The following is a 22,871-nucleotide window of genomic DNA, read 5'->3' on the forward strand; positions in this document are numbered from 1 at the left end:
AAATGGCTGTAATGGCCAGAGCTGGGTGACCAGGAGCCAGGAGCTTGTTCCAGGTCTCCCAGGGGGTGCAAGGACCCAAGGACTTGGACCATCTTCTGCTGCTTTCCCAGGTTCATTAGCAGAGAGCTGGGTGGTAAGTGGAGCAGCTAGGACTTGAATTGGTGCCCACAATGGATGCCAGTGCTACAGGAAGTGGCTTAATCTGCTGTACCACAGTGCCAGCCCCTCAACTCCTCTATTTTAAAGTTTACTTCTGCCTGCTCAAATTTTCTGTTGAGCCTATCATAATTTTTTCCACTATATTTATTGTGCTTTTTAATGCCAGAATTTCTTTTGGCTGCTTTTTAATAATTTTTACATGTGACTTTTTTCACATATTATTTTTCTGCTATCCTTTGGTTCTCTGCCCATGATTTCATTTAGTTCCTTTTTGAAATTTATTTATTTATTTGAAAGTCAGAGTCACAGAGAGAGAGGGAAAGACAGAGAGTGTGAGATAGATCTTCCGTCTGCTGGTTCACTTCCCAGATGGCCTCAACAGCTGGGGGTGGGCCAGGCTGAAGTCAGGAGACGGGAGCTTCTTCTGGGTCTCCCACGTTGATGCAGTGGTCCAAGCAGTTGGGCTATCCTCTGATGCTTTCCCAGGCACATTAGCAGGGAGCTCGATCAGAAGTGGAGTCTAACCTTCACCCATATGGGATGCCAATGTTGCAGGAAGTGACTTTACCTGGTACACCACAATGCTGGCTCCTCGTTTAGTTTTTAAAGCATTTTTGAGACAGATTTTTTAAAAGTATTTGCCTAGTAAATGCAACATCATTGTTTCCTCAAGAATGCTTTCTATCAATCTATTTTGTCCCATTGAATATTAGAATGTGGTAACTCTGGCAATTAAATTCTCTTCCTTCCCTAGGGTTTTCACATTTTTTTTCGTTTTGCTATCTGTTGAAGACTCTAGCAATCCATTTGTTTGGTGTCTTTCCTAAACCATTTTTTGCAAAGACTGTATTATTTGTCAAGTATAGTCACTGAAATATCTGTTCCTTTAGCTTTTGTTCAGCTAGTGGCTTGACAGTTATTTCCTTGAACTCCAGGGGTTAAAAGGAAAATGAATAAAAAAACCTGTTTCCCAAGTGGTGTAGATTGGTTCTGTGCTGAAATACTTCCTCAGTACTTCACCAGGTGTGTGTTGAGGCTGGAGCTCATCCACAACTGAAAGTTGTGGATCTCTGCCTTCTCCAAACTTGGGTCTCACCCTGGGCATGTACGTGGCTTTTGGTTTGCCTTAGTATACATAGATGCTTTTGAATGGCTGAATTTATCAAAGAATGTTTCATTGGCTTTTCCTTTTAGACTTTGGGTGGTTATTTTGTATCCCAACTGTAATCTTTTGCCCCAGACAACTGAGGACTGTGTTCTAGCAACATCTGCTGCTTTCCTGCTGTGAGTATAGCATTAAGTGAAATGGTTCTTCAGGCTGCTCCCAGACCAGTTAGAACAGACCTAAAATGATTGGTGAGTCCCTCTATAACCATGGAGCAGGGCGCCTCGTTAAGAATCAAGGCTACCATCTTCCTGGTTCCCACTGAGCTGACCAATGCGGGAGGCAAATGCAAGTAAAAGTGCTACAAAACTTTCTTATCATTTCAAGGCTACTTTTTTGTCTGGTTGATTTACTGTTCATTTGAGTGTTATAAACTTTGTATTTCAGAGTTCTGACAAAGTTAATTCTGATCATTTCTGCTTGTTTTTATGTGGAGAGATGGGAAATTGGAACTCTAATTACTGCTTTGCTGATGTAATTCTTCATTTGTCACTAAATATTTTAAAAATTATTTGTTTATTCTTGGAGTTGCTGCTGTGCATATTAGGTTAAACCTCAGGCTATGGCACCGGCATCCCATATGGGTGCCTGTTCAAGTCTCAGCTGCTCCACTTCTCATCTAGAGCCCAGCTGATGGCCTGGGAAAGCAGTGGAAGAAGGCTCAAGTGCTTGGGTCCCTGTATCCACATGGGAGACCTGGAAGAGTCTCTTGGCTTTGCATCAACCCAGCTCCGGTCATTGATGCCATTTGGAGAGGGAACCAGCAGATGGAAGACCTTTCTGCTTTCTGTCTCCATCTTTCCTCTCCCTGTCTGTAACTTTGCCTCTCATATATATATATATATATATATATATATATATATATATATTTACAAAAAACTATTTATTCTTGATGACTTCATGTTGTTCCATTATGTAGAAGTGGTATAGTTTATTGTAGGCAATGGTGTGATGAACATCTTTCCACATTTATGATTATTTTTCTTAGGATAATTTCTAAAAGTGGAATAGCTATGTCAAAAGTTGCAAACATTATTCAATCTTTCTACATATATTGCCAAATTGCCATGCAGAAAGTTGGCATGAATTTTCATACCCACAACAATGTATGGGAGTGTTTTTTCTCACTCCCCTATCTATAATTTATCTTTTCTAATTTCAAAAGGCAAAAGATTGGAATCCCATTGTTGTTCTATGATTGCTCTTTTAAGAATTAATTGTATGATTTTAATTTGAATTCACTGTGTTGTTCCCACAGTTTGTGATGTATTCCAATTTGTCCATTGTCTCAGATATGTGGGCCCAAGAAGTTGTACAATGCTTCTGATCAACAATGCAGCATTTTCCTGCTTTTACGAATATAAAACTTGAATTTCTTTTGCAGTGAATCTTAACGGTGCCTACCCCAAGCTGGTGCCTTTCAGACCTGCAGGACGGCTGATCTCCCCACCTCTGCTACTCTCTGTGATTTTTAACATTCTTCTCAGTCTGCTTATGCATATCGTAGGCTTTGTCCTGGTTCAGAAGCAGACATGGTATTCCATCGATGTGCACAGGTATGATCACAGACTCAAAATCTAGCTTCTCCATTCTAATTTCTATCAAGCATCATCTGGCCAACCTGATGGATGGCAAATGACTCTTCCTTCTGCAAAAATTTTGGCTTCCCTAAGTCCCTTATGCAAATTTCTAGCCATTGTTTCTTCTTTGTAGCACAAAATTTGATGATTTCATTCAATGACACTTTTGCCTGTGTTGTATTATAATGACCTATCACAATCTTTTTGTACAAAAATGTATTTATTTATTTGAAAGACAGTTACAGAGAGAGAAAAGGATCTTTCATCCACTGGTTCATTCCTCAGATTGCAATGGCCAGAAGCCTGGAACTCAGTCCCAGTATCTCTTTGGGTTGCAGGGACCCAAGTACTTGGGCCATCTTCCACTGCTTTCACAGGCATGGTAGCAGGGAACTGGATCAGAAGTGGAGCAGCCAGAACTCCAAAAAAGCACCCATAACGGATGCCAGCATTGCAGGTGGCAAATTTACCTGGTGCACCACAGTGCCAGCTGTATCATCATTTTTTACATTTAGGGTGATCATAGATTATGGTTTTCCCAAATAGCCCCAGTTTAATCAGCCTGGCTTAAGTTAAGTAATGTTCCAGTGAAATTATTGATTTTTCCCTTTTATGTTCAAAACTTTCCTCACTGGATATTAAGTTACATATTCATTGTAATTTTAAATGATCAGAGTTCTCAAGTCACTTGAGAAAGTCATAACTTTCTCATCTCTTTACCCTATAGTCTTAGTTCACATGATGGGTATACAATCTGTTGAATAAATAACCTGTTTATCTATCTATCTATCTATCTATCCACCCATCTATCTAATCATCATCTCTACCATATATCCAAAGGATAGGCCTCTCTGTGCTTATTCTTTTCTCCTACTCTTTCAGTGTATTTTTTTACTAAAATGTAGGCAATTGTGGGAAGTATTGGGTGCTGGCATGGAGTCTTACAGATACCAATGCTCTCTAAGTGTTTGTAATTTACTTCATTTGCTTCTTTGATTTCCTTTTTAGTGCTTGCACAGTGCAAAATGAAACCATCTCAAAGTTAGCCATTTCTCCAACTGCTCCAGAAAAGCCTGGAAGTAATGGTATCTTCACGAGTTTTGAGAACACTACTATATGGTTCTTGGGAACAATCAACTGTATCATTGTGGCTTTTACATTCTCTAAAGGAAAACCGTTTAGACAGCCTACCTATACAAATTGTGAGTAGAACTGTGTTGGGTCAGAGGTGAGAGGACTTCAGAGTGGAAAATAATTGTGCCCAGGTGACTGTGGGAGCAGCTTCAGAGTTGTATTTTATGTACGGTCTCCTGACTCCCACTCCAGGGCTCTGTAGAAGACACTGTTCAGCCTCATTCTCATGGTCCTTTGCTGCTTCTTTCAAAGTGGCATTAAGTTCCAGGACTTCTTTCTCCATCTCTTCCCTTCATCAGAAAATTTTCTTCAGGAGTCTTCTTGGGATTACTCCAAATTGGGAGGGCCAATTTATTTCTCTACTTGTCAGAATGCATCCAGTTGGAAGCTGTCTCCTGCTGTGAAGACATTGGGCAGGATGGCATTGTGTGGTGGTAGACTGGGAGTGGGAACCTGAAGTTCCCCCAGTTCCTCACGTTGTGGGGTGGGAATCTGTGTTGAGAGGGGAAGTGGGTAACCTGAGCAATTGCTGGAACATTTATTGACATACTATCACCACTCTCCTAAATGGGAAAATTCAGAAAAACACATTGAATAATCGATGTCCTCATCAAACTTGTTTGTCCAGAGAAAATTATTTTAGCATTCATCTTGGGATGAGGAATCAATCAAATGCTGACCTCTACATAATTGCAATTTAAAAATCGGTTCATTTACAGCTTTCTTTCTTTGAAGAATAGAATTTGAGGCAGGTGACTTGCCTTAGATACTCAGAAACTTGAATGTCTTTAAGGCACTTACTACAAAACATATTTTGTCAATGTTACCCTGTTTAAAATTTACCACTTTTATGAATTGAAACTTACAACATGCACATGGCAATTTCCACTTGTCTCAAACGCCTGTGTAGAAATTGTAGCAGTGAGGCTGGTTGTGTAGCTATTACTTTGTGTTTGGATGTAGAACACAAGGCAACTTACCCAGTGTTTAGATGATGTATGTCAATAAATATATGCTGTTACTGTCATTGCTCACAATGATGGCTGTGTTCTTGTTTCCTCAGACACATTTGTCCTTGTGCTGATCATCCAGCTGGGTGTGTGTCTGTTCATTCTCTTTGCTGACATTCCAGAACTATACAGGCGTTTGGACGTAAGTCTCATCTCTGGGATATGGTGATGTAACACTCTGATGTCCAAAAGCAGGTACAACTGCAATTGATGTGGGCTCTTGACACCAATTATTTTGGAGGCAATGGCAGAGTTTAAAAGAATACTGAATTTATCCATATTTTTTAATTTAAGCTGGTAGGGAGATAAAATTTCATCTTGTCATTATTTCCTGAAACTAAACACAGCTTTTGAAAAGTGTTGAACATTCTTCTTTTAAAAGATCCCTTGTAAGACTGGAAAAATCTCATACATTTTCTCTTTTAAATGCGAGAGAATTTATTCTTCAGTGCTTCTGGTTTAAAGCTGTTTAAAGCAGTTTTCCCTGTGACTCTTTTTTTTTTTTTTTGTTAATTCCCAAACCTGTATTTCCATTTATTTTACCACATTAAAAAGATGTTTTTCTCTGTGTTCATACTTTATGTTTATTATACTTAACATTTAAAAACTTAAATCAATGTTTCATGCACTAGTTCATGCCTTCTCTAACATTTTGTAGTATTGAGGCAACTTTTAAGTCCTACTGCATACCAAAATTTTGCATATTCATGTAAGGGAAAATATATGTTTTGATTCTTCCAATCTATTTTACTTTTGAATCAGCATTTAAACATTGCTAGATATTCTTTAGACAGACAAATGCAATACAGAAGAGATGCTCAAAGGAACTCAGCTTATTTCACTTAGTGCTTTGTATTAAGTGACAAATACTTGTCTCTCCATTGCAAACAAGAGTTTCAAGAGGCTCAAGATTATTTTATTCATTCTTATTAGTGCCTTGCACACAAGTGGCACAAAGTGGCAAAGGAATGGCTGATGACCTGATCATCAAGATGCCCTCTTGGAGCCCACAGTGCATTCCAAACCAGGAGTACTTTCATAAACTCACAGTGACTTTTGACAAGTAGCTAATATTTTTATCCCATTTTTATTTTTATAATTGCATAACTGTGATTAGCACTGTAATTACCTTTGTTGTTAAGTGTCTCCATGAATTAGATTAAGTACTTATGGGAATCATTGCCCACTAGTGTTTGAAGTGAGTCAAAGCTACTTAATCTGTAAGACGTTTAAGTGAAGACATGTTGGGTTTAATCATGTTCTTTAATGTATGAAGCCTTACAGAGAGGCTGGGCTCCCGTGTAAAAAAGTAGGGAATACATTTGCTTGAAGGGAATCGGTGTGGAGTCATTGTGCTATGGCAACAAAGGATTTCACAAAGAAATGTTGTTCCCTTTAAGAAAATAATGCTTTTTCTTATCATTAGATTAAAATATGGGCTCATTTTAGAAAATGTAGAATGTGCAGGCAAGGAAACAATTATAACATTATTCACTATATCCTTCCACCTTTTACAATTCATGTATTATAAATGTGTTTTGGCTAATTTATGAAGTTTATTTTATTTTAAATGGAAACATGCTGTTTTTCAACCTAGATACCACTCACTTTAAAAAGTGCATTAATTTTTAAAATAGTACATTCATGTGGTTTACAATTAAAAACCTAGAAAAGTTGTATAGTAACAATCTTCCTCTCATCCCAGCTTCCTTTTGGAGGCAACCAATGGCACCACTCTATTTTACATATTTTCACATTTATTTTGTACGTACATCAGAAAGATCCATTTTTCTTGTATGGGAGAAGGAGAGGGAGAGGGAGGGGGAGGGAGAGGGCAAAGGGAAGGGAGAGGGAGAGGGGAAGAGAAGGGGAGGGGAGAAGGGGAGGGAGAGGGGGAGGGAGGGAGAGGGAGAAGGGGAGGGGTAGAGATCGATCTTCTATCTGCTGCTTCTTTCCCCAAGTGGCTGCAACACCCCTAGGCAAAAGCCAAGAGCCAGGAGCATCTTCTGGACCTGCCATGTGGGTGGCAGGGATCCAAATACTTGGGCTGTACTTTGCTGCTTTCCCAGGCCATTAGCAGGAAGCTGGGTCGAAAGTGGAGTAGCCAGGACATGAACTGGCATCCATATGGGATGCCAGACATCACAGGTGGTGACTCCACCCCCTACACTGCAACATAGACCCCTGGTTTGACTTTCTGATTTTAAGAGCCTTGCCCTCCATAGGGTTGCATCTTTTTTTTATAGGTTTCTAAAGATATTTTCTCTTAGTTAATCATCATTTACCATTTTTTAGATTTATTTGAAAATCAGAGTTATAGAGAGGGAGGGAGGGAAGGAGGTGAGAGAGAGAGAGAGAGAGAGAGATCTTCCTCCTCCTAATTTACTCCCCAAATGGCTGCAATGGCCAAGACTGAGCCAGGCTGAAGCCAGGAGCCTGGAGCTTCATCTGGGTCTCCTGCATGGGTGGCAGGTGCCCGCACCCTTGGGCCATATTTTGCTGCTTTTCCCAGGCCATTAACAGTGAGCTGCATCAGAAATGGATCAGTGGGGTCATGAACCAGCACTCATGTGGGATGCTGGTGTTGCAGATGGTGGGTTTATCCAATATACCACAACTCTGGCTCCTATACTTTATTTTTTTCATGTTAATGTGATATTAATACAAAGAGAACAGATTCAGTGTATTTCATAGATGCATTTCCAAAAATATGATATTCCCTTCCTTCTTCCTTCCTTCCTTCCTTCCCTCCTTTTCATCCTTCCCTTCCTCATTCCCCCCTCCCTTTCTCTCTCTCTCTCTTTTTCTTTCTTTTTAAGTTTTGGAGATAACATTTTATTTACATTGTAGTCAAAAGCTTAATGCTCCACTAAATAAAGAGTTCAACAAGTAAAAAATTTAGTGGGAATGTAGGCAAGTGCTATAAACAATAACAAAATGAAAAGTTGACTGCTTAAATCATATGCTATAATTTTAAAACAATCACAGATCATAATACTATAGTAGCACATCATTCTTAACCATTGGTTTGACAAAGATATACAACAAAGTTTGACAAAGCTATTTTTGTAGCAATATTGAGGGTTGTGTCCATTTTTACTCTCAACAGTGTGTGTAGCAATGTACAAGGCAATGTGCTAGACTTTCTTCCTCCCTCCCACCCTCTCCCTCTCTCTCTCTCTCTCTCTTTCTTTCTTTCTTTCTTTCTTTCTTTCTTAGATTTATTTATTTGAGAGGTAGAGTTAGAGAGGGAGAAACATCTGGTACTTCAGTCCCCAAATGGCGCAATGGCTGGAGCTGGGCTGGTCCAAAGCCAGGAGCCAGGAGCTTCTTCTGGGTCTCCCACATGGGTGCAGGGGCCCAAGAACTTGGACTGTCTTCCACTGCTTTCCCAGACAATAAGCAGGGAACTGGTTTGGAAGTGGAGCAGCCGGGACACGAACTGGAGTCCATATGGGATACAGGTGGAGGCTTAACCTAGTATGCTAGAGCACTGGCCCCAAAACTCCTTTTCATTTATTCATTCATTCACTCACTCATATACTTGTTGTTTCATTCAATCAACATCCATGTATATGGGCCACTGTGCCTGGGGAATGACTTGGGGAAGACACTGCGGGAGTGGGGAAAGAAAGCTTGATGCCAGCCTTACTGGCTCCCCTGCCAGTTTCCATAGGATCAGCCTATGGAGTTGTTCAGGGCTCCCTAAGGGGGAAGCCCTGATGTGTGCTCAAGAGAGGGTTCAGCTGAGGATGGATGTGGTGCCAGAGAGAAGGGGGCAACAATCCCCAAAGAGGAGGGTTGACACCCCCCACCCTCAAAGCTGCCTCGGATTAAAGCCACATTCCTGTATCCCTCTTCAAGACAAAACACAGCAAGTGAGCAAAAGTGCTTTCTCTATTTTTTAAATTGCAAATGACCATAGTTATTTTAGGAAATTTAGAAACTATAGAAAAACACAGTGAAAGACAAAAGAAAAAAAAGCAACTACTACGACCCCCTGAACATTGGAATCATTGAGTATAATCCTTCCACACATTTTCTGTGCATACATGCATAGGAATTTTTCATAAACATGTGTGCAAACATGTATGTAGGTACAAATGATACATGGTGTGCATACATGTATGTAAGTACAAATAATATATGTGTGGATGCACACATATGCTTATTACAGACTTGATTTATAACCTATGAAAATGTACACTGTGAACATATGACCACTTTCCCAGCATGTATTTGTCCTCAGCCTAACTCTTTTGTCACCTCCCACCAGCTGCTCTGTACTCCAGTCCTGTGGAGGGTCTACATCGTGGTCATGCTCAGCTCCAATTTCGTTGTGTCCCTGGTGGTGGAGGTGAGTGCTGGCAGGCTATGGGGTTCCTCTGTGTGTGTGTGTGTGTGTGTGTGTGTGTGTGTTTGAGAGAGAGGGAGAGGGAGAGGCGGCGCAGGCGGAGGGGGAGAGGGACGGAAAGAGGGAAGGGGAGGGGGAGGGAGGGGAGGGGGAGGGGGAGGGGAGAGAGAGAGAGTTGATCTCTTTGGGAATCTGAGAACAGGCATTAGCTGACAAGGGCTCAAGGGTGCAAAGGACTCCCTTGATTCATGACATGAGCAATGGTGCTTTCCTCTGATGAGTTACACCAAGGCATTCATTCATTCATTTTCCCGTCCATTAAGTGGGGCTAGGGGAAATAGATGATCATGTCTAAGGTCTTATTCATTTCTAAAACTCCATGATAGAGACTCAAACACAATTCACTTTTAAAAATGGAGCACATATTCACATACCATAAAATCCACCCTTTTAAAGTATATAACTCAGTGGTTTTTAGTAGATTCACTGAATTGTGTAACCCTCAACACCACATAATTCCAGAACATTTTTATCCCCAAAGAGATCCTGGGCCCATTAGCAGTCACTCCTCATTTCCCCTCCCTCCCCCTCTTGCTCCCTGACAACCACTAATCTACTTTGTGCCTCAGTGGATTTGACTGCTCTGGACACTTCATATGAATTGGATCTCCCTATGTGCAGCCTTTTGCGTCTGGCTCCTTTCAGATAACAGCTTCTATCATCTTCCTTTGCAGACAGGATCTGAGATCCACAGTGGGCTTTTCCAGCTTGTGTTCTTCAGCTCCTATTTGCTCCATTTTCTTAGGGAAATGAGCCTGTTCACCCCGCTTACCACTCCCCAAGTTGATGCTCTCCTTTCCCACTGCTGTTAAACAAAATCTCCATTCTACAAAGCCAGTTGTTGGGCAGGGGGTGCCCCCAAATGGCATTCATGAAGGAGAGGTGAGATGCAGGAATCCATCTGCCTCCCTTCCTTCTCCAAGTTACAGAACCAGCATTGTTCCAGTGGATGGGCTATTCACAGAGGGCTGGCAACACCTCCTGCCAGACTTCCCACAGTACTGTTTAGGCAGGAATTCAATGACCCTTCCTTACCATACAGAGTAGAGCTGTACAGGAGCTGGTAGCAGATTCAGGCATAGATTAGGGTAGTGGAGCTTTTCTCTGTCTGTTACACCACAGTTTTTCAAACTTGTGTGGGTGTCAGATCACCTGGAAGGTCCGTTAAAGCACAGACTGTGAGCCCTCCTCCAAATGTCTGAGCTTGACTATTTTATGGGTTGTCAGGTGATTCTGATGTGGCTGGTTCAGGGCTACACTTTTAGAAGCCTGATGCTAAACCATATGGTCTCCAAGGTGATAAAATCAATAAAAGAACATTATCCTGGGTGTCCTCAGATTTAGTTACAGGAAAGTCATCCTTACCTTTTGAAGGATAACCTTCTGCACATATCTTGCCCCATCCACAATCAGAGTATTTCTCGTGTAGTACACCTTCCTCTGTTCCTGCATATTGAGTCTCTATCCTATTTGCTGTGGCACAGCTATAGTGCCCTCCTCTTCATGAATCTCTCCTGATCCCTGGATCAGATAGGAAAGCAACAAAACTCAACTAACATAAAGCTATTTATTGACCCCACAAGGAGATTGGAGTAGGTGGCTTGAGGACTGGCTTAGAGACGCAGAGGTGTTTTAGAGCCACATTCTTCCACCTTTCTGCCTCACCAGCCTTAGATGCGGACTTTTGTGTTTGCTGCTTGTGGTTCCCACAGAGCTCCCAGGTAGCTGAGCAGTGTAACTGTTTTCAGGGAAGAAAGAAAAGGCAGGAGAGGCATCAACAAGCTCTCCCCGTCCTTGCCCCAAACCTGAACCTTCCATCAGGAAATGTTTTCTTGCAGCTCACCGGCAGCCATTTTTTTTAATCTCTCAGTGGTTAGAACTGTGTCTTATTATCATCTTGAGCAGGAAAAAGTGAAACCATGCCCCAAATTAAAGAGATTGGCTTAGACTATTTATTTTCCTTTAGGTGAGCAGGAAGAAACGGGAAGGAATGGGCTGTGATCAAGTATCAAAGTCTTTGCTGATCCCCTACCAGGAAGCCCTTCTGTCCATGTATTTGCTGCTGTTTGCAGTTGGGAGCATAAGTTCAGGGGAAGCCAGCTGGGTTTGAATCCTGGTACCACTTTCTTCTGTTTGACTTTGGGCGATTTGCTCCACTTGCCCTGTGTGTCTGTTTTTTACTTGTAAAATGGTGACAATGGTGCCTTACCTCGTAGGATGATTTTAGCATGAGATGTGAAAATGAGAATCGCATACAGGTGCTGATAAATGGAAGCCATTATTATTATATAATCTCTGGTGGTGCTTTGCATTTCTTACTTTGTGTCTATCAATTGTTCATTCCTTTATTGATCCATTCTTTCCACGAGCTTTTGTTGACCATGTGCCATGTCTGAGGGCACTGTATCAGGGGGATAAGGATAACAGAGGGTGCAGCTCATAGTCTGCTGAGAGAGAGGAGAGGACACAGGGCTATAAAAACTTGGGTGTAAATTTCTTCACTTGCTGGCCATTAAACTATGTGTTGAAGAAGTCATCTTTGTAGCTACAGCATCTAAAACACTGCGTTCTTCTAGTAGGAGATGGATTAGAGTTTATTCAGTTACTAAATGCAAGACTGGCCCTGCCCACTCCCAGCAGGTGTATAGAGCAAAGTGCTGCTCATGAAAGATCAGGCTTGGTGTTTCTCCTGCTGAGTAATAGAGACACACATGTGAATGTTCTCCGTGAGTTCCCAGAAGCTTCTACACTGAAAAATAACATTGAAGGGACCCAGCTCATCTCCCACCCCTAGCAACCCACACCCCCACTGTGGTCTCCAATTGTTCAGAGTCAGCCCTTTCTCTGCTTAGGGGCAAACTAAAGCCATTTGATCTTTGGTGACGGCAGTTGCAATGGAGAATTGTGGACAAGGAGTTACTGCTCCATGAGGTGATCCTAGCAGAGCAGGGAGGACCCCAGACTAGCATGACAGAGCAAAGGATGTTTTTCCTCAATGGCTGTAGGTATGCGTGAGAAGAAGATCTGAGGGTTCCTGGCATGGGCAGTGTCCACCCTATACTGCCTGGCCAGCCTTTAGCACAGAGGGTTCAGAGAGATTTTTGTCAACAGCCATGGAGGATGCTGGCCTCCTTTTGCATAGTACTGGTTTATTGAGTTCTATCTGTAACCCAATCCTTAGAAAAGCCGCCAAAACAAACAAGTTTGGAGGACAGCTTACCCTTACTGTGCTGATTCTCATGCCATAAACTCCAACTGAGAGGCATGGGAGATAGTATGGATCATTAAGTACCCATGGATAGTTTGAGTAGCCAGTCAGAAGAACTAATGTGGTGAAGTTCTTTTTTAAGAAATGGAATCTCATCAAGGTTTTCCTTTTGTTTCTAGTTCTGCATGTAGTTTCAGTGTAGAGGGACAGGGCAGCTCACCACTCAGTGTATCTGTTTCCCCTTCCAAAGTAGCAAGGTGGTAAAAGCCATCACACTGCTGAAACTGAAAAAAGCTCAAGGCAAGGTGTAGAGCAGTGAAATTTTTTCTCTGTGTGTTTTGTTTCATTTGTTTTGTTCTAAGGTCTGCTAAGATTTCTTAGAGGTAAGGTAGATTTTAAAATCTTTAGTTGATACCAATGCTCCTGCCCTGTATTAGCCCTAAGGAGAACTACTCTTATGAATTAAAGAGGACAAAAAGCCTTTGTTATGGGGAAGCAGAATAACAGGTTTGACTTGGTGAACCCTGAGGTTTTCAAGAAGCTGATGAAAGGGCTGATGACTCTCCAGCAGCCTGGCAGCTGATGACCAGCTTTCAGATGAAAGACTGGGACTTGCTGTTCTCTAAACTTTTCATGGCTATAAGGTTCCAATAGCAACGATAGACAGATTTTAGGAAAATTACTCTCTTTGACAAGTTCCTTGTAGAACCTTGTAGAGATAACTCTTCCAGTGTAGAAAAGTTATTCCTACTAGACACCAAAATCCACTCTTCAGGGACAGCTTGGCTCATCATAGTTTTCTCTGTGTTTTTCTGTTTTTTGGTAATTTCTAAGATGGTCAACTTTTGCAACCAAATATGAAAATGTGATAACTTCTCATGAATTCTGTATTGTATGCTGTAACTTGGATTCTAGCCAGAGTTTGCTCTAACTCAGGAAATAAAATGGCAGTCCAAAGTATTTCCAAAAAGACATGTCTTTTGTAATCTTAAAATTGCATATTGATGAAGGAGAAGGTTGGAAGCATGTGTGAGCAGGGCCACAGTGCAGTCATTGTTAAATGAGTAGGTTCAGAAGGGTAGCTGAAAGGAGAGAGCTATGTCATGCCATGCCATGCCTTACATTAGAAGAGGAGTTAGTTACGTAATTCTTACAACAGACTTAAAGAAGAGATTATTCTTTCAATCACTGAGTCTCAGGTAGGCTAATTAACTTGCCCATAGTAAGTATCAGAGCTGCAAGATGAATCCAGATCTGTCTGACTTCAAGACCGTGGCCTATTTTCCGATTTCATGGAGCTCTATTCAAGGCTATGAATTGATGCATCAGAGTGCACCAAAGACATATCATACATGTGGTGCATCTTTCTAAAGGGTCAATTGTATTTGGTGTTAAGCAATTTAAATTCCATTTTATATGAGATCAAATATGGATATGCTTTAGTGAGAAATACAGAAACTGAATATTTTTAATTTAATTTAAATACAGTAGTCAAAATAAATTTAAAACAGGCTACTTCAAACTATGGTCCCAGATTCTTAAAACTATGTATTTCTTTCTTCTTCCTCAGGAGTTACTTTCTTAGAAAATTTGAGAAGCCCAACTCTATCCCATGAACCATCTTAGATTTGTTCAGGGCCTAAGTTCTTGTCAAGCTGGATCCAAGCAACCATTGCAGTAGGGCCTTATGGTATGTGGAGTGCTCATAGCCTCAAAGCACTTGACCTTGGATTGTAAACAGTAACTTTTTTATTTTGCAGGAGGCCGTTATTGACAATCGAGCCCTGTGGATGTCAATCAAAAAGTGTTTTGGCTACAAATCAAACAACCAGTATCGGATATGGCAGAGGGAGTTGGCAAACGACCCCAGTTGGCCCCCGCTAAACCAGACCTCCTTCTCTGATATGCCAGGGTGTGACAGAGAAGTGTCTTACAGCAATCCTGTGTTTGAGAGCAATGAGGAACAATTCTAAGGAAAGGTGACATCCAAGTTGATACAGAGAGATGATGACAAAAGGGACTATTTTCAATGATTTATAAAGCAATGAGATTCTTTCCATATCAACTGGAGTTTTAGGGATACCTATCACATCATAGTGACAAAGTATGCTGGATACTTCTACAGAGAAGAACCTTGCCCCAAAAGGCTGCCTTCCTCTTGGTTTCTGAAAGTACTAAAGATGTCTGCAAAAGAATGGATCAAGGATTGCAGTGGGCCAAGAGACTGGCAGGTGAACAGAGGAGAGTATATAAATGTCTTCCTTAGCATAAGGTCTTCTTTCTTTCAATGAGTCAATGAGTGTTGTGTGGACTCTTAGAGTTGTAACATGTTAAAGATCGTTTTTGCATTCTTGCTTCACTAATGGAAAAAACTAATGCATGGGAAACACTACGCCAGCCCTCACTGCCTGATTGCCTTTGTGGTACTTTTCAGATTTGTGGCTTTCCCCCTCATGATTGACATCTGGCCTCCGCCCCGTATTATTTAGGATCAGCTTAACCTACAGTGGGATGACATTACGTATGCCCTTATTTCAGTGTCTTCACACACAAGAATTTATTTCCTGGTCGAGACATCCTCAGAGTGGTGCCTACTTCAATTTGGGGGCTCCACCGCATCCGCAGAAGGACTCCATGTTTACTGGAGCAGGGGAAGGGTGGGGCTTGGGATCGCATGAGGGTGCCTCCCTGCCTCGCCTCGAACAGCTCATCAGCCAGGGCCTTGGTCACAGAGGTGAAACGTGCAGATTCCTGTATTTAGGATTGCTTCACGGGCGTAGGACCTGTGAGTACACAGAGCCTTGGCTTGGAAGGACATCACAGTTTAATACTCTGCTATTCCCACCCTGAAATTAACAGTTTTTGAATGGGGCACTTGCATTTTCATTTTGCACCAAGACCCCAAAATGATATCATTGTCTCAGGAAACAAAGCAAGGTACGGTATCAAAAAGCACTAGTCCTTCCCACTAACCGCTTCTCCTCCCCCTCTACACTGCCATGTTTTGGGAACCCCCTCATGTCATATGCCCAACCCCAGGAGTTTTCACTCCCCTGCTCTATTCTTTTTTAGCAACAGTAGTCTTTATGCTACAGCCTTGTATATTGTCACTGATGTATGTCCTCACACAACCTATGTAGTTCTTAGCCTTGAGGGTTCAGTTTCCAGAAAGCTAAAATCTCTCTTATTTTATCATTATTACAGTTTGGTTGTATTGGATTCCTTCAGCACACTCATGTTTCTGCTAACTCAAGGGACAACTCTGAATTTTAGGAGAACATTCAGACAAACTATTTCAAAGTGAAAGTAGGATTTTCATTACGAACTTGAAACCCTAGCTGAATGTTCTGAGCAGGGAGTGGGCCTGCTGGTGCAAGCCAGCTCTGTCACACACAGCAGCACCTGCTAGGGTTCCTTTCCTCACCTGAGCCCTCAAGCCTTCTGTGGAGCTTTGTGGCTGCAACTGATTCTCAGAACATGCTGTCTTCCAGCCATGAGGGTATCTTGTTGCTTTGATTTTAAAATAGGGTGAGGGGATTTTTCTGTGTTCTAAGGATGCAGAATCATTGTCTTCCTTGGTACAGAAAGAAATTTTTCCTTTTCCTGGGGGCTGGCTCTGTGGTACAGTGGGTTAAAGCCCTGGCCTGAAACGCCGGCATCCCATATGGGCACCAGTTCTAGTCCTGGCTGCTCCTCTTCTGATCCAGCTCTCTGGTATGGCCTGGGAAAGCAGTGGAAGATGGCCCAATTCCTTGGGCCCTTGCACCCACGTGGGAGACCTGGAAGAAGCTCCTGGCTCCTGGTTTTGGGTCAGCAGATGGAAGACCTCTCTCTCTGTCTCTACCTCTCTCTGTGTAACTCTGTCTTTCAAATAAATAAAATAAATCTTTTTTTAAAAAAGAAATATTTCTTTTTCCAAAGTTAGTCTTAGCAGGACATGGCAGCTCCAAATGTCTTTTTTTCTAAAACTGATAGTTTTTCTCATTTTCTAAAAAGAGAAGATTGTGGGCAGGGGTAAGTTGGAGATGATCTACAGCGTGGCCATGAACAAGAGTAGCACGCGTAGTTTATACCTAAAAGAATGCCTTGCCGAGTGCCTTCATCTCTACTCACTCCTGCGACTTGCATAATTCTGCCATGACTCAACAAGGAAGAGCTTATCATCCCTATCATATAAACGAGAAAACTGAGGTTCAGGAGCCAAGAGCAGGCCCAGGAATTCAATAGAGATCTCCTGAGCAAATCTTGCATTGCTTCCACACGCCTCCCAATCAGGATGCTCCAGGTGGGTGTGGCAGAGCCATCCCACCATGGAGTGAAGAGTGGGTTCTTATTTGGCAGCTGGAAGGAGGCAGCCCTTCACTAATAACGGGGCCTCTATTCAAATGAATGCCAGCGTGGCTGCCAGGCCGGAGCTGCAGATGTGCTAAAGGCCATCCAAACCCAAAAAATGGGTGTCTGCTTGTCATTTGGAGTCTGAGTTTTCCTTGCTTTGGTCTTAAAAGGGTCCATCTTGCAATAGTTTACAAGTAACTGGTGGAACAGTGAGAGAGGACTCAAAGCAGCCCTAAACTTTTTGCCAAACAGACTATCTTGAAAGCCGTATTCTTGGGGCTACATCTTAGAAGCAGTGAGGGAAGGAACAGAGAGTGTGCGGCCTGGAGAAGAGGAGAGTCAGGGCACTGCGAGAGCCATACTCAAGCATTTGAAGGATTATCCTGGGAAAGAAGGGCCCGGCTCGCCTGAGCAGGCAGAATCTGGGCGAGTGGGTGTGGGGCACATGTCATGAAGACCACTGCCTAAACACCCAGCATGGAGGGAGGTGGGGCTGTGACCTCCAGATGAGCATCTGTGACACTGGGGATGTGAATGGTTAGAGAAGGAAGTCAACTCGGTGAAGCTCAGTTACCAGCAAGATTCCTTGCAGGCTTGATGTGCTGGGCATTTGGGTTTTGTGCTGTGTTGCGAGCCATTTGCTACTGCTGCCCACACAGAGTATCAGACCAACACTGGTGGGGAGATGGGCTGGGCTGGGAGCCTCCAACCCTGGGAGGCCCTGTGGTGTGGGCCTATAGACTTGACTGCTTCCTGCCTTGGAAGGGGGCTCCCGAGGCGGGCAAGAGCCTGGACAAGTATGGAGTGAAGGATCCTGACTGCAGTATCGGGAGCTGGAGGAGTATTTCTGAAGCGTGCTCTTTATTTTAAAGAAAAGATTGGAATTCCTGAGGGAGAGAAGGTGGGAAAGTACCCTACATCCGAGTGCTGACCCACTTGCAACCAAGACATTTTCCTGGGCAAGGTTTGGACGAGAAGAGGACACATTCTATAATGCAAACGATTTGAGATGTTTGGTCCAAGGTGCCGAACTCTAACCCACAAAGAAGCACCCCAAGTCTGGGCTCTCATAACTAAATATGTTGCGATCTGAGAAGAGAAATATGGCTATGCCATCTGTGTCTTTAGGTGTTCACAGAAGCGCACATGGGCACACTTGCTGATATGATGACTGGAAAAAGTGATTATTCATTCACAGCCCTGCATTTCATTTACTATATAATAAATTATTCTGTACAAAAGAGACAAGTAAAATCTATAATCCTATTATTCTAAAATCAATTTCTCTGTCCCTCCTCCCCTCTCCTGCAGTGGGGCCCTCTGCTCTTCTAGTAAAATGGCAGGGTCTATTCCAGTAGTGCTGAATCAAAGCAACGTCTTTGCAAAGTTCTAGGCCGTTCCCAACACCACAAACGCTATCTTTGCTTTATACACTGGGTGATACGGTTTGCAAAATGCTTTCCTACTTTTCTTGCATCTAAGTCTCATAGCAATCTTAGGTGGAAGGCAGAGCAGGGACCACTATCTTACTGCTTCTGATGAGGTGCTGGACCCTCCAAAAGGCTCAATACTTGACCAAGGTCACACAGCTAGCATGTCAGGGAGCTGGACTCAGACACAGGTCCTCTGTTGGTGAGTTCCCTGCTATGCCTCTCTCCCACATTATTCTCTGACTTAAATAAAGTTTCTAGCCCTGAGAAACAAGACATCAGCAAGGCAGCTAGCCAGTGCAATTGCCATCAAGAGTCCACTTCTTGCCAGAAAGAGATTTTGGTTTCTCATCGAGGTTCTCTTGAACTTGACCATCAATCACAGAAAGGGCCAACTGCCCCTGTGGAGGAAGTGAAGTCATAACTGCAGAGTCCTGTGATCCTATTTAACGGAATTAGATAAAGTTTTGGTTTCTGACTACAGAAACATCTATATTTGCTTGAACTGTGTTCAACTCCAGCTTCGACTAGCTTTTAGGTTCTTATGGGTTCTTTCTTGGCTTTGAACATGCTCACTTCCCTATGAATAAAAAATATCAAAATTACTACCACGCAATATTTTGCCTGTTCTTTTGTTTCCACTACATTTGTTAAAATGGCCTTCTAAACTTTATCAATAATATGGGTTTCTTCAAAGTTGAATGAACGTACAAATAACAGAAACTACAAAACACAGCTGCCCTGGAGTTGTTGAAGGGACCTCAGGGTGAGCCACCTGGCCTTCTTGGACTCACTAAGCTTGTTCCTTCTCCAAGAAGATAACATTTGCCATCCTCTCTGCCTTGCACCCATCAACCCACTGACGATTCCTTTGCCTTCAGATTTCAGCTCACTCATGTCTCCAAGAAGCCTTCTTTGACAACTTTACCTAGTCTTGCCTTTACTGTATTTGCTTGGTTTGTTTCCTGTGTGATTCTTGTGCAACCCTTCATGTGACTGAGGTTGAAAGGGAAATAATTGCTCAAGATCACATCCTTAGGAAGTGGATGAGCTGAGTCTAACACTTAGGTCTACTGACTTCAAAATCAAAGTGCTCTATATTCTGCTTAGCTGGTCAGACTCTGATCATAAAATTAGCTAAACCACTAAAAATATAAGGCAGAACATTGTAGAACATTGTGTATATGGTTGAATGAAAAGCACTTATAGGGTCTGGCATTGCAGCATAGCAGATCATAAAATTAGCTAAACCACTAAAAATATAAGGCAGAACATTGTAGAACATTGTGTATATGGTTGAATGAAAAGCACTTATAGGGTCTGGCATTGCAGCATAGCAGGTAAAGCTGCCACCTGTGTTGCCAACTTCCCATATGGGAGGTGTTTCAAGTCTTGATTGCTCCACTTCCAATCCATCTTCCTGCTAATGTGCCTGGGAAAGCAGTGGAAGATGGTCCAAGTACTTGGGCCCTTCAACCCATATTGGTGACCCAGAAGAAGCTCCTGTCTCCTGGGTTTGGCCTGGTCCAGTCCTGGCCATTGTGGACATTTGGAGTTTGAACCAGTGGATGGAAGATATCTCTCTTTCTCTGTCCATCATTCTCTCTCTGCAACTCTGCCTTTCAAATAAATAAATAAATATTTAAAAGAAAAGGACTCATATAGTCATACGGACTCTCCCAGCCCTATTATTTACTGTATTCTCCCATCTTCCTCCCTTTAGTGTCTGCTCCACGAATAATCTGATGAGCCACTGTCCGTGACAAGGGCTGCACATGTGTTGACCATAGAAACACTGTTGAGTTGAAAGTTCTGGATAAGGGTGGCTATCCTGCAGAGACGCTTCACTTATATTATGTATCTTACGTGCTACACAACCCCAGGAGCACCATTTGTATTTGTTGTAAACTCAAAGTGGTGGCTTTCTGTGGTATCAAGGAGCTTCATGAGTTTTTGAGGGCTTTTACTTGTGTAACCACTCACATAGGTGTGCAACAAAGCGTTCCACCTCTCCTTCATTCAATCAATTCCCAAGTCCCTGGACCATTTTTTGGTGGTGTCTGTCATGCAGAACCTCTGTTCCATGCCCTTAGCCACCACATGACTGATTTCAAGAGCCCTTAGCTGAGGAATCCCTGACTGAACTCTTTCTTCTACTTTTCCTTCTCAAGGTGTTTTTGAACTTATATTGCTCAAATCTGATGATGTCGTGCCCATGGTCAGAACCCTTTCATGATCTAAACTATCTACCAAACAAGGTACACATTGCTCATTAAGGAATTCAAGAACTTTTTCCCTGGATTCAATGTCTGGCCTCAGCTCAGATAATTCCACTTTTGGACTCTCTACTTCAGTAAGCCAAACTTCTCATGCTTCCCAGCATTCAGTACTTACTTCCCCACATCAATACCTTTGCTCACCTGTTCTCCTTTAAGCCCTCAATAATTCTTACTCTCACCTCCACACATTCAAATCTGACTTATTTCCCAATACTCAGTTATAATGTTATCTGACATGTTCAGTAAGAGGGAACTCACTTTAATCTACAATCTTGTTGCACTGTACACATTCATCTTTTCTGGGACATGCAGCCTCAATCCCATTTTGACTAAGAAAGTGCATGTTCTGAAGGTGGGCACCAATCCTGGGTCATCTCATCTTCCTATTGAACACCAAGCACAAGGTCAGCATTAGGATTCAGCAAGCAACTGAGGCATGATTGAATAAAAAATATAATCACTGGAGTATTGTGTTAATTTATTTTTCCTCTGTTCTCTGTGAACATTTGTTTCCCATTTGGTACAAAGAAGTTTAACAAAACACAGGATTATGCACAAAAAAAACAGGAGTACACAATACAATGATTTCAATATTCTGCATGATAAGTTTGTCCATTTATGTAGTGAGAGTGTGGCTATGTGGTGTGGATTTAAAGAGTATATAGGGGCCGGCACTGTGGCTCACTTTTAATCCTCTACCTGCGGCACCAGCATCCCTATGGGTGCTGGGTTCTGGTCCTGGTTGTTCCTCTTCCAGTCCAGTTCTCTTCTGTGGCCCAGGAAGGCAGTGGAGGGTGGCCCAAGTGGTTGGGCCCCTGCACCTGCATGGGAGATCAGGAAGAAGTACCTGGCACCTGGCTTTGGATCGGCGCAGTGCCGGCCTTAGCAGCCATTTGAGGAGTGAACCAACGGAAGGAAGACCTTTCTCTCTGTCTTTCTCTCTCACTGTCTATAACTCTACCTGTAAAATTAAAAAAAAAAAAAAGTTAAAGAGTATATATATAAACTACAAAGGCTATCTCAATACACAGAAGAAACTCTTAAGTACATTTTCACAAGGTTATGAGGACCTTGTTTGGAAGACACTCCACCCAAAGGCAAAGTTGAAGCAATCAAGCTTCTTTAAAAACTAAACCCTATCTTTTACAACAAAAGGGATGCAACTAGAAACCATTATACTTAGTGAAATAAGCCAGTCCCAAAATGACAAATAGCATATGTTTTCTCTGATCTGTAGTAACTAATAGAGTATCTAAAATGTAATGTAGAGGAGTGAAATTGACATTTTGAGATTTGATAACTTTTTTTACAGCTCATTTCTCCACTGTTGAGGAGCAGTGTTGTTTTTCTTCATATTATTGTTGAACTCTTTGCTTAGTGTAGCATTGGTCTTATGAGTATAAAGGAAAATGAAAATATATCTTTGTAAAAATTAAGAATGGGAATAGAGAGGGAGGAGGAAGAAGGGTTGGAGCATGGGTGGGAGGGAGGGCAGGGTGGGAAGTATCACTATGTTCCTAAATCTGTATACATGAAATATATGAAATTTGTATACCTTGAATAAAATTTTAAAAAGCCAAGAACTGGATTTAAGGGGACAGGCAAAGTTTGAATACAAGAGAGTGGGCATTTCTAATGCTGGTTTCTGGTTTCACCTTGCATTTAAGAAATTTTGAAAGGGCCCAAGGATTAGAAAGCTATGATTAAAGACAGGGAGAGAGAGAGAGAGAGAGAGAGAGAGAGAGCTATTAGAGCTATAGAGACAGAGATAGATGATAGATAAATAGATAGGTAGATGAAGATGGAGCAACTCTGGCTTGTGGTCTGCATGCCAGGGTGTAATAGAATCAGGGTAGGGGAAAATTCACCTGTGACCTATAAGCTGGCTGTGATGTGAATGTGCAAACCCAGGTGGAAGATGCATGTGGCTGATGGTATCACATAGAGTTACATTGGAAACATGGAGTCTGAGCGTGTCACCAAGTGGCTAAAAGATCTTAGTAGAGATGACAAATGGCTGAGGGTGACATAAAGTGGGAGTGACATAAAGTGGCTGTGCATATCACAGAGACCTGGGGTCTCCTTCCAACAATCTGAGAGTCAGACAAGGCCCATGGGAGCCTTGTTATAGAAGCAACAATCATTTCAAAGTGGTGG

The 22,871-nt window shown here is 42.3% G+C and overlaps 1 protein-coding gene across 6 annotated transcripts in view; it reads left to right on the plus strand.

Moving 5' to 3' along the window:
• Nucleotides 1-20,228, plus strand: part of ATP13A4 (ATPase 13A4) — a 182,925-nt gene extending 162,697 nt beyond the window's left edge. For all 6 annotated transcript variants that reach the window (XM_070072346.1, XM_070072347.1, XM_070072348.1 and 3 more), the window contains 5 exons: nt 2,709-2,880; nt 3,913-4,106; nt 5,102-5,190; nt 9,325-9,405; nt 14,431-20,228. In XM_070072346.1, the coding sequence (XP_069928447.1) occupies nt 2,709-2,880; nt 3,913-4,106; nt 5,102-5,190; nt 9,325-9,405; nt 14,431-14,643 (749 nt within the window). In that variant the 3' untranslated portion in view covers nt 14,644-20,228. The remainder of the gene's footprint in view (nt 1-2,708; nt 2,881-3,912; nt 4,107-5,101; nt 5,191-9,324; nt 9,406-14,430) is intronic.
• The last annotated feature ends 2,643 nt before the right edge of the window (nt 20,229-22,871 follow it).

The sequence above is a fragment of the Oryctolagus cuniculus genome, chromosome 4 (assembly GCF_964237555.1).
Source record: "Oryctolagus cuniculus chromosome 4, mOryCun1.1, whole genome shotgun sequence".
Taxonomy (NCBI): domain Eukaryota; kingdom Metazoa; phylum Chordata; class Mammalia; order Lagomorpha; family Leporidae; genus Oryctolagus; species Oryctolagus cuniculus.